At 31.9% G+C, this 12923-nt stretch overlaps 1 protein-coding gene across 1 annotated transcript; it reads left to right on the plus strand.

The window, feature by feature from the left end:
• Window positions 1–2823: 2823 nt before the first annotated feature.
• On the plus strand, window positions 2824–6867 carry LOC129231376 (pyruvate dehydrogenase protein X component, mitochondrial-like). The gene has a single exon (XM_054865672.1). The coding sequence runs from the start codon at window positions 2951–2953 to the stop codon at window positions 4286–4288; it is 1338 nt and encodes a 445-aa protein (XP_054721647.1). The 5' UTR covers window positions 2824–2950; the 3' UTR covers window positions 4289–6867.
• The last annotated feature ends 6056 nt before the right edge of the window (window positions 6868–12923 follow it).

Genomic DNA, 12923 nt, shown 5'->3' on the forward strand with positions numbered 1-12923 from the left:
CAGATTTTCATACTTCGAAATTTGCCGTCCCTAAAATCTGCCACCCTAGGCGGCCGCCTACCCCATGAGCCGGGCGTGAGTAAGGGGTAAGTGGGTCACCCCCTTTAATTTAAATTTAAATAAAAGCATACCTAAAAATGCGGTAATGCGGTCTTACATGATAAAGTATGTACATTTTTAGTGTGAATCTTTTTTTTTTAATGCATCCATTTATATAAGATATTTACTGTCTTTTAAATCTGTATCACGGAAAATTTTAAAACGAAAAACAATGCAATTTCATTTGTGAATTCTATTGAAAGTCTATAGGGACATACATTTTACTTTTACAAATAAAGATGTGTTTATGAACGGAATACAGTTGATTAAGATCAATTTGAGTAAATTTGCCAAAACTATAAGTTTAAAAATAAAATGGAAACACTAAGTGACTGCGTCTTTGTAAAGTTGGGCTAAGAAAAAAAAGAACCATCATCGTTTCATCCTCAGTAATTATCCCAACATCATCTGCACAATGCCAATAAAAAGTGTCACTATTTCTATTCGTTCTTGAAAATTCAACACTTTTTTTTTTAATTTTGTATCATCAACTTCCAACATTAGACCTACTTAAATCGAAGTGATTTTCTGTCATGTCCGTTTCACAAATACATAATCACTAGCTTTAGCAGATTTTAGCTCAACTATCAATTCCTATACTAACTCGTCATAGTTGTCTTGTATTTCGCCAATACAAATACTTAATCAGAGTTGCTCTTTATTTTGAAATCCCCAATATTATAGGGGGGCCCCAATTACCCCATTGTGAGGGGGTAGGTATAATACCCACTTACTTAGTAGATGGGTATAATACCCACTTACCGCGTATAGCAAAAATGTACGGGGTAAGTGGGACCCCTCCTCTTAAACACTTATTAATAATATTTTATTCAAAAATTTTTTGTTGCTGTATGAACTTTAAGTTATACTATAAGTGAAAAATTAATTATCATAAAAAATAATAAAAACTAACCTGAAAACACTTCTTTGAAAAATGTTGCTAGAACTCGCAAAAAAAAAAAAAAAAAAAAAAGAATTTTTTTTTTTTGACTAAGTGCTATGACTTAGAAAAATTTCACGAATCCCAAATATGTGTTAAACCAATTACTGTGATGAAATTTAACATGATCTGTGCAAAAGAGTTGAAAGAGTTGAAGAGAGTTTGAAGAGAGTTGTTTTATCCCTATTTCAGTTTTAGGGGGGTGACCCATTTACCGTAGTGACTCACTACCCCCAACCAACCCTAATATACGAATGTTTCAATGTTTAAAAAAATCTGAATGAAAAAATCTGAGTTTTTTGATTCAAAAAGAAAATTAAAAAATGTTAAATGATGTCACGTAGTCATTTCTAATAACCCCTTTATCATTATTACAATAAAACTATTTCATGTAGAATTTTAAACGTTTAAAATGTGTTTCACATATGAGCGTCTTGCAGACTAAAATATTTGATTGCTTTTTTTTTGTATTTGATGTAAAACTGGAACTCATTTTTTTAACTGATATGTTCATCATATTAAATTTGTTGTAAACGAATTTGATTTTTTTTTCCAATTAAAAATTTTCGTTGTTCACTTTTAGTTAACTGACATTTTTTCAGCACCTTTTTCACTTTTTAAAGATGTGATTATCAACAAACTAGTTTAATAACTTTTATTCTATTGTACATAGTTATTTTTCACCTGGCATTAATTAATAATGAATACTAATTGTAAAAGTAAACGAATAGGAACAAAATAATTCCATCAAAAATTTTTTTTTATTCATTTCTAAAATATTTTTTACCGAAGTTTATTGAGTACTTTCATCAGTTGAGGTTGCATTATTTTTTTGTTCAGAGGATTAATTTTACATCCTCCAAATGCAACAAATGCTAATTCCCAAGAACGTACAATGTTTGTCGTCGTCCAGTTTTAAATTATTCTTTTTATGAATCGTAGCTCTTACATATCCTACGTCTATTTCATGCAAATGCGCAATGTATTTATTCAGAATAACCCAAATGAAAAAACGTTTAATAATGCTACTTTATTCCTGTCTCTTTGAATAATTTTATTATTACTAACAATTATAGGCAATTTGAATTTTATCATGTTTATATATTACTAAATTTGAAAATTTATTTATTCACCCATTTACACCAAGTGTAACCAAAAATAATACATTCTTCTTCTCTTTTCTTTATAAGATTGCACTAAAGTAAATAATTATGTATGTAAATGAAAATGTCTATTTTTTCTTTTTTTTCCACCATAAACGCTAAATGTAACCTTTTTAATTCTTCAAATATTTATATTTCGGCTAATTATAAAGAATAAATGAATACGGGAAAAAAAAGAAGAAGACAACCTTCATTAAGAGGGCTTTGCAACCTTATTTTATAATTAATATTGATTAATAGTCATACATCTGTTCCCTAATATTGATTAATAGTCATACATCTGTTCCCTAGATGGCAGCTATGAACGATAAGAAAATCAAGTAGAGAAGCGAAGATATTGCATTATTTCACCCTGACGCTTTCAGAATCTTTCGGTCCCTAACCGAACGTGAAGAAACCACATGATCTGATTGACGTGATTACGTTCGGATAGATCTGCAACAGCCTACACCTGACGTCACTAGAATGGGTGGAGCTACGTGTGACGTCAGTGGTAGACCCGTTGCAGATTTATCCGAACGTGTTTAATAAGTGCTCCTCCAGATTTATTATAACTCTTTGGTTGAAGTTGAGTAATGCAAATTGAAATCTGGCATCTATAAGCTTTTGTGTATACTTTTGCGGGGTGACCTTTTAATTTTTCCAGGAAGATTTAACTTTCTTTAAACATAGTGATGTATTGTAAATATGCGATTTGCAATTAGAATTGGGTTTTAGCTTCTCCGATCAATTGTTGCTGAAATTACTGATGCAAATGGCCTCATTGCAGAGGTGTATTTTTCTTAGTACTCTGTGCAGACGAATTTTCGTGCCTCGAGCCGGGACATTGATGGCGCCAGGCAATGCTTTTATTCACTACACTCGCAATATTTTGGACAGCTGTAAAATAGAAATCAAAATGCCTTCTTTATCTCCCACTATGACAGAAGGTACAATTGTTAAATGGTTGAAAAAAGAAGGGGATTCAATCTCCCCAGGTGACGTGCTGTGTGAAATTCAAACCGATAAAGCAATAGTTGGCCTGGAAACTGAAGAAGAGGGTGTTTTGATTAAAATCTTAGTTCCTGAAGATACAAAAAATGTTCCACTCGGTGAGTTGATCGCTATTATTGAAGGAGAAGGCAGTGCAGATAATACGGGAGTTTCTGAAGACATTACACATTCGTCACCGCAAGAGATAGCTGTGAAAAAAGAACCAGCTTTGACAAACTCATCTGTGGATTCATCTAAGCTCATCGGACCTTCTGTAAGAAAGCTTCTTCAAGATTATGGTATCAAGTATTCATTGATTACAGGATCTGGCCCACATAACATCCTGTTGAAAGGTGATGTGCTGAATTATATCAAGGATAAAAATATAAAGCAAAAGTCGTTTGAATCTGAATTGCCAAAGACTCCAGATGTGACGTTTATAGAAAAGCAGCAGTATGTTGACATTCCTGTTACCTCAATGAGAAAAACAATTGCGCGACGACTCACTGAGTCGAAGACTAGTATACCACATGCATATGCAAGTGTTGACTGCAAAATTGATAATATATTGAAATTTCGGAAACAGTTGAAAGATGATGGCATTAGTGTATCAATGAATGACTTTGTGATTAAAAGTGCAGCATCAGCATTAAGTCAAATGCCAAGTGTTAATGTAATTAATGTTAATGATACTCCAAAATCTATGCAGTCAGTAGATATTTCAATTGCTGTTGCCACCGAAAGTGGATTGATAACACCTATAGTTAAAGATGCTGATAAATTAAATCTTGAGGCCATCTCGAGTCAAGTAAAATCTTTAGCTGTGAAGGCTAGAGAAGGAAAGTTAAAGCCAGAAGAATTTCAAGGAGGATCCTTCACTATTTCTAATCTTGGAATGTTTGGAATTTCTGAATTCAGTGCTGTTATCAATCCCCCACAAGGGGCAATACTTGCAGTTGGATCCTCAAAAATTGTGTTTGAGGACTTTGAGCCAAGGCAAAAAATTAGAGTAACTCTCTCGTATGATAGCAGAATGATTGATGAAAGCGAAGCTGGAAAATTTCTAAATCGGTTCAGAATTAATATGGAAAATCCAACTAATATTTTATTGTGATCTAGAAACCAATTATATAGATTATAAATAAATATGTGCAATATCATTTTCAATCTGTATTATAAACATGTGTAATTTATTGGGCTAAAATACAATCTTTGCGTAGAGAGTGTGTCCCACATCTAGACTTATGCTTGAAGCATATTATATTATTTGGGAGGGAGAGAGTAATAATACTATTTCTTTATGTTGATTGTTGTGTATGTCGTATGCTGGAATTGGCGTTCTGGCTATGCACCTGAATTCCGGTATTTTTTCTCATGTTAACACCGGAACCATCTCGGAATAAAACTTTTACTGTTTTTAGTTTTATTTAAATTTTTTTGCAATTCTGCCAATCAATAATAGTATTTATCATGCTGGCTAACTGGTTAAAATAAAACTCGAAATTTATTTTTTGCAATTAAAATGTTTTATTTGCCTTTTTTAAAAAAAATTCTGGTGCCTAACTTTATTTTGAAATTTTGCGATCTGTTTTCATTCGTTATTTGTGTGTTACTTTATTTTTATTGAAATCAGAAACTGAAAAGTTTAAAATGAAATTATGTGTTCTTTTAGAGTATCAAATGGCAAAAAGTGGCATTAAATCTACGAGCGGCAACTTTCAACAACCACTTTAAACCTATTTTTTAAAAACTAAAATGTTGTATAGTAAATTTGTGATCTGTTTGGTATCCTTCAGAGTCTTACTTTTTTTCCTAAATGAAATCGCTTTCAAGTGGGCCCATAAAACAGAAGTAGATGGAACAGTAGAGCTTCATTATATTACATGAATTAGTGGACATATTTTGTATCTGCTTTCTGTTATAACCACGTCAAACTAAAAAAATTTTAACAGTGTAACTTAATCCTCACTACTATAATGCAGTACAATGCTTATATGGGGCTGAAATCACATTTAAAAAGAGAAGGGATGCTTCCCACCAAGTTTTATGTATGGATACAAGACATCAGTTTCGTGGAGGGATTTTTTGTATCCCTACATTCCATAACGTTTTGTTCAAATATCTCATTCCCCCCCCCCCCCCCCCACAGAGTTCTTAACAATTGTGCACTTTGATTAATTTTCTATCAGTGAGAACCTCCATCCCAGACTACTTTGACAGTGAGTATCCTGCCATTCCTGTTGTGAATTTTATTGAAATTTAAGTCAGGTCACACGAGGTGCCATGTTAGCCTAGTCCGAAAGTAGGGGCCTGGTTTGAACTCGCTGTAGTATAAGTTTTTTTGAAGTGAGGGGGCGGCAGCCAAGCTGACAAGTAGTATACCTCAAAACTCCAATTCTTAATTGGTAGCTAATGGCTACTAAAATCCCTCAAAATAGTAGTCAAATTTCAAAAAATGGTAGCCAAACTAGAGTTCAATATTGCAAAAACTCTAGCTAAAGTGAGGTGAAAAAATACCTTGGAAATGGTTAACAATACCTCCCCTCCTTTCTCTTACCCCATATTTGCCAATGTTTGAAAATGGTCGTAAGTAAAACTTTTCCGTGCGCACCATTATCTCAGCGTATAAAAACTTGCTCAAATTTAATTAAAAACAGATAGAATTAAGAATGTCAAAATATGAGTGCAAAATGTTAATTAGTTACAGTGGACCACACAACATGGGAGAAATAGTTGAGCATATTTTAAAATTTTGTAAATTTCAGGCCATTAAAAAAACTAAATGTAAGAGCTGTATCTTAAAATAAAAAAAAAAAAAAAAAAGTTGCAAACTTCAAAATTTTCATGAATTAATTCATAAAAATTATAAAACATTCTTTTAGCTGATACTTAAAAACATTTTTTTTTTTATACATGTCATGCACAATATTAGCGTTTTGCTTTAACTCTGCAGCAATCTTTTAGCATCTGCTTTCGTTTTGCGATATTTCTAATTATTTCTTCAATAGTATCCAATATATAGCATATTGAGCAAAAATACAAAGGTATTTTTTAGAATAAATATGTTTTTATGTGATTGCATCGCTCGGCATCCGTACAATGCATAATATTAAGGCAGAATGTATTATCCGCAAATTTTATGTTAAAAAAAATTGTTTAGGCAAATAATCACAATTTGGATTATAGACCAAAAGAAATAAGCATGGAATGTAAAATTTCTTTCTTTATTTGTATCTTAAATTTCTAGGTTTTTACATGAAAAATTATTAAGGAGGATTGTCCCCTCTTCCAAATTATTCGAGGAGTGGTGTTTTGGAAAAATCCAGCACTGTTTGAGAATTGACAATTAGGAAAAACATCCCGAGCAAGTTTAGTAAAAATTTTTGAAGGGCCCCTCCCAAAATGCCCTCTCATAGAAACTCAGTATGGAGATCAGATAGCATACCTTTTCCTGAAACAAAGAGCTTGGAATGCAAAGGTAGAATATTTAGAAACATTTGTATGCACAATGCTATGTAGAACTAGTACTTCTTGAAAGAAAGATAATACGAATTTTAAATGCATTGTTTTGGGAAAACATATGACGTGCTAGCATCAGCATTTTACCTGTGTCAGACACAAGAGGTCATTAGTCACATTTTGTGAACAAAAGTTTTGATTCCACACCTAGATTTCCAACCCTTAGCAATAACTTGACATCTAAAGTTTTGGAGATCACATCAAAGCTCTCCCCCCCCCCCCCCCGACTTATCTTGATTTGATCCTTGATTGACTCGAAGGATAAAAAACTTTTTAAAAGCAATAATTTTTGTCTTAAGGAAATCATTTTCTTTCGTATAATTTATAGATATTTTTAAATATGCTATTGGTTGTACATAGCATTTTTTTAAAAAATATTCCGTGGATTCATTAAAGATTGCACCTAGGTTCTTTAGTTGGATGCCTGGAAACTGATTTAAATTCTTATTTCTAACATTGATTGTGGAATCAATATATTCCCTAGTAAAGAGGTGTGACACAAAGGGATTCTATTGTGTTTGATTCTAGGAATTGAAATTTTTTATCAATTGGGCATTTCAATTATTCCCCCTCCCCTTCTTTTGATTTGTATTGCCAAAATAATATAAGTTGTAATGAATAACATGGCAAAGAGAATGACAACTAAAAAAAAAACAGCATTGGAGAAAATCAAGGTTTTACACAATATTTATTTTAAGCGATTTAGTCTCAAATATTACACCATGTGCTAAAGTACAATGCAATCCTGCTGTTTTTTTTTTTTTTTTTTTTGTCTAAATTATGAAATTTAATGATGTGTCAATACAGATTATATTGTTTATTGGCCACCACACACCAGTTATGCAAGCTAACTTTGTAGGAGTTTAGTGGCAGGAAGAGTATATATATATATATATATATATATATATATATATATATATATATGGATTTTTTAAATCAATTTAGCTAGGACTTTTTCCCGAGAAATTCGAGTTGTGTCACTTTCCTTACCAGGGTGCTATATATTGTATGTGAGTGTTAAAATTACTGTTGTATTTTTTCATTTTTAAGAGAATTACATATTGAAAATTTTGGTTCTCTAATATATGCTTTGTGAAAATATAAAAACAATATATGCTCAACTTTTTCATAGAAAGGAAGCAACATAAATAAAAAAGATAATATCACTTGTACTCTAGTAAAAGTCACAAAGTAACAAATATTTTTTTGGATGGACTACTATAGGCAATAAAATTTTACAATTATTTATTTTATTATGTAAAGAACAATGTAATTTAAAAGATGCAACAGCAAACCTACCATAGGAGTCCATGGTCTCTAAAATGATTTTTATTACTTTTCAAAATGAAGACTTTAAATCAACAATATTTCATAACTAGAGTTTTATGACTTTTGCCCGAACATCAGTGATACGTACTCGATTAATAGAAAAAATGCCTGAAATTGGTGGTGCAAAAGGAAGATGAATTGCAGTGTTGTTATTCCAACTTATCTGCACCAACAAAGATTTGTTAAAATGTATACTTTTGTCATGTGGTTTTCACACAACAAAGTTACCTTGTGGTTTTCAGGCGTTTGATAAGTTGGAATAATGTAGCTCTGTTAAGCATTCAGTTTTAAGATGGCCATTGATCTTCATTGGGAACTAATAAACTCACAAGGACCAGCCTAGCTGGGCCCAGAGCCTGTTGCTGGTCTTTACGTTTTGTATAAGATATCAGTTCTTCCTATTCTCTGTTTTGTCTTGACATTCATTGAGCATCTTCACTTGTAAAACATTAAGTTAATTGTTGTGTCCCTATCTTAACAATAAATGTGTGTTAACTGCTTTGTTTCACTTTCTGTCTGCTGCAAATATAAGCATAGGCAGTTGAAAAATAGTTGAAAAATATTTTTGAAGTAAAAAGTCTTTTTTATTCATTATGCAGTATAATCCTGATTTAAACATTGTCAAGGGATTAGGGAAAAAGTTATAGTTAAATCAAGGATATCATTAAATCGAGGAGCATATACATTCAGTGCAATTAAATCTGGACCAGAGAAATGTATCATCAAATTGAGGGAATCATTAAATCAGGTATCCTTAAATGGAAGTAATACTGCATTTAAAAAACTTTAATGCAAATTCAGTGATGTTGTTCGGGTAAATACCAAATGGATAGGTAAATATTTTTTGGGTATTTACCCTATGCCTCTATAAATATTCAAAAACTGGGTATTTTGGGGGAAAAAGTAAAAGGTGAATAAATGATAAATTTATCTAAATACGTACTAAAATGTACAAAAATGATATATAAGTATGTAGAATTGTTTATACTATTTTTCAATGGGAAATTTGATTAAAATTATTAAAAAACAAGCTAATGTGTGCATCACATGACTTCCTTTTATGATACTGTAATGATAATAGTGCCTTGGACTTGGAGTAAGCAAAGAAACATTTTAAATATTTTCACCACAAATTTGTTGTGAACCGAAGCAAAAAAAAGTTTTATAGATTAATTTTCCCAATGTTGGCAATTTTAATGTGATTCAATGGGACAACCTCTAAATATCGCCAAAGATTTTAAAAAAGAACACAAAATTTGTCACCAAGATGGCAACCAAAAGCTCGGCAATGTGTTGCCAAGTGTTTGCCAAATTATAACACCATTTGAGTTTGCATTGAAATTAACAATCATTCTCCCCCCCCCCCCCAAAAAGGTGTAAAAGACCCCTTTGGAACATCTGAATGCTACCAAAAAGGGAGGTGCACAACTAGACCTCACTAGGAGTCTGTGTACCAAATTTCAACTTTCTAGGACACACCGTTCTTGAGTTATGCCAGATACATAAGCACATACGGACGTCATGAGAAAACTCGTTGTAATTAATTTGGGGATCATCAAAATGGATATTTTGGATGTCTATATGTTCTGAGGCATATATCCACGTGTAGTCGGGTTGAAAATAAACTCGATATTCATTCGGGGGCGAGCAAAATGGATATTAAGGCCGATTTTTGAGAAAAAATTTTTTCGCAAATACAATGCTTTACTATGGAAAAGGAAGTAATAATTTGTGAATCGACTCACTTGCAGTCTAAAAAAATGTTGGTTTCCAGATTTTAATTCCAATAGATGAAAGGAAATAGTCTGAAACAATCCTACCTACTTGATTTTTTACCTTTTGTTATGAGGGACAGAAGCATTTGAATTCAGACAATGTTCAACTGAAGCCATTTTCGGATTGTTCACCATAAGATAGTGGGAAAATTGAAAGATCGTGAGTTTATAGTATGATGGAGATGTTTGTGAGGAACAAGTGTTTAAGTATATAAGAAAATTTTAAATGCATGAGTTACATCTACTGCAGAAAAAAGAACTTGATGCATTTTCAGTTATTCACAATAAAAAAGGTTAAAAAAGGGAATCTGTCAGAGTGGCTAATCTTCAATATCTATCCTATAGCTGGAAGCAGCTACATTACGAAATGGAAGACAAAACATAAGGAATAAAAACTAGAAACGAATGCAAGAGCTATTACACAAAAAATTGAGCAACTATTTATAAGTGAAGAATTTCTTAGCCTAAAAAGTAAAAACAGATAAACTTGGGCAATTCATATGACAATTCAAAATCAAAACTGGACTCTGAAATGCTTGAATGAATCCATAGTTTTCTTAAAATAAGCAAAAAATTGTAATATGTTTTACTTATTACTTTCAAAAAGATACATTTTAAGTTAAGATGCAATCTTTCTTGTCTTTACTTTATCTGCTTTTTGGTTTTTAAATGTTATTTTAAGAACTTTTAAACAGGGTTGTTCCTACAATAGGTTTAAGGACTTTTGAAACAACATCACAAATTCCCATTTAAATCCTGGTATAATTGATTCTGGTTTCCACTGTCAATTTTCTTCCTTCCCTATTTTAAAGCCAAACTCAACATTCTTTCCTTTTGAATCGACCACAGCTGTTCTTATTTTTAAAGTTGGCAGTTCTATTTTTACTACAAAAGGGTAGACATTTAGATCAAGTATTACGTGAAAAATGCATGATGTATAACATTTGTTTCCTGATTTATTAATTTATTTCTATAAAATAAAAATTTGTAAAAAAAGAGTTCAAATGTTTAACTTTTCTTTATTGCAATATTATTGTACACAAGTGTGAGTATTTTGTGTGAATGGAGTTCACTGGAAAATAAATACCCATTTATTTTCCACCCCATTATTTTCCATACCCATTTATTTTGAGGGTATTTACCCTCAAAATTAAATACCCGGGTATTTTATGCCTGTGTAGGTTATTTCCATGCCAAAGCGCACATCATGGTCAAATTAAAGAGAAGCTTTATTTAAAATTTGTCTTCATTTTTGTAATAGTAAGTAGATTCAATTTTATATTATTTAAGCAAAAAATGCTTTTTATCTTTTTATCTGGCAACAAACTAGCATCGAAAAGACACTTGTAAACATGTGTTTCATTCATCATTTTCATAAGGACATTTGAAGGATTTTTTCATCTATATGGTAAGTTGATTTGTCAGTTTAAATGTCAATTATTAATGCTCAGAAAAAGAATTGAGGTAAAACTTCAATTAGTTTGAGATGGATAGAGATTTGTATCTTAAAATTTATAGTGGGAGTCGCATATAAAATTAGCCTGCTGCCTTTCCTGACCTTCAATCACAAAATCCTTTTGATTATGTTCAAATTCCACGTAATTCAATGTCTGCGCTAATATTTCTTAAAAATATTTATTTTCTAAGTTGATACTACTATGTTAAGTCACAATAAACCCTCATCTTTTTTGGCAACACAGCTAAAATATGGCACTAGTGTTTTGGGACTTAAATCTGTCACCAGTCAAGTACAACCCAAATTCAAAATAATAGAATATCAGAACTGTTTGAACAAAACTTGTCCCCGAGTCGGGAAAAATGAACGCATGCAAAATAAAATGAGTAAAACTTGTTATTCATGAATTGGTAAATCAATTTAAACAAATTTTCAGATATTACTTTAACCACTTATGGATCATTAACACATTGGAAAATTAGATAAATTTTTTATATGGGTCAAAAAATTACAATAATCGATTCATTCAATGTAAATTTTAAAAAGTAGCGAAAATATTTGCATGCTTGTTAACAGATAGTTTGTCACACGAATGGAGCTTGGCGCCCGGATAATTTTACGCTCTTTTAAAAGCCTTTTATAACTCAAAATGGGTTGCCAAGGTGATAAATAGGGAAAAATTGAAGTTACATATTGTATCATTTCTTAAAGTTAGAAAAAAAAAACTATCCAACCCAATTCAAATGAACATTTTACAATCTATGGTATGTAAGATTTTAAAGGAATATAGAAGGACTGACCAACTAAAAAGTAACCGAAGTAAACAAGGTAGAAAAATTGTAACACCTGGCAGAGATGAACCCAAATTAAAGTAAATCTTCCAAAATAATCATTGGAAAATGCTTCTTACGTTCATAAGTGCTGGAAAGAATCTATAGTTATCTTGTCCATGCCAACTACACTTGGACGGTTGCATAAACTGCAGTTTCAATTGCGGATCTACAAAGTATGACCAAAGGTAAACATGAAGCAGAAACGGGCACGACTCTCTTGGAGCAAAGAGAAGCGCCGTAAAGGGGCAATAAGGATGGAAAAGTATTACATTCAGTGGTGAATCTTTTTTTGAAATATCTGTGGGAAAAAAAATGTTCGGATTCAACGTGGAAAAAAAAGCGTGTGAGAAATGTTGTGTAAGACGTTCTCTCCGATTTGACGCATCATTTTCAGTTTGTGGGTGCATGAGGGCTGCTGAAATTGGTAAATTAACGATGTCTCAAAATAAAACAATGCACGAAGTCCGCTGTTTATCAATAATATTGCATGATACTTCATCTAAGGCACAGCAGTTACATGTTTAGTGACACAGTTTTTCTTTCAGCAAGATTTTACTCCGTGTCATGTCTCTAAATCAACTAATAGATTTTAAACAGAAAGAGAAATTTCGGTATTAAAGTGATCTAGCAATTTTAACAATCTCAATACGATTAAGAATTTGTGGTACCGTCAAATGTAAAGAGAGCGGTTCAAGACCTGGTGCCTGCCAGCAAAATTGAGCTCGTTGCCGCATTGAAGAATGTATCAAAAGTGTCAGAAACTATTAATGTAAACAGGTGGTAGAATCCATGTGAGAAAAGATTAAAGAATTGCATCCAGCAAAAATTGACTCATTC

This window comes from Uloborus diversus, chromosome 10 (genome assembly GCF_026930045.1).
Source record: "Uloborus diversus isolate 005 chromosome 10, Udiv.v.3.1, whole genome shotgun sequence".
NCBI lineage: Eukaryota > Metazoa > Arthropoda > Arachnida > Araneae > Uloboridae > Uloborus > Uloborus diversus.

Excerpts from the sequence above, each read along its gene's own strand:
- LOC129231376 (XM_054865672.1), top strand. The coding sequence starts at position 2,951 with ATGCAAATGGCCTCATTGCAGAGGTGTATTTTTCTTAGTACTCTGTGC.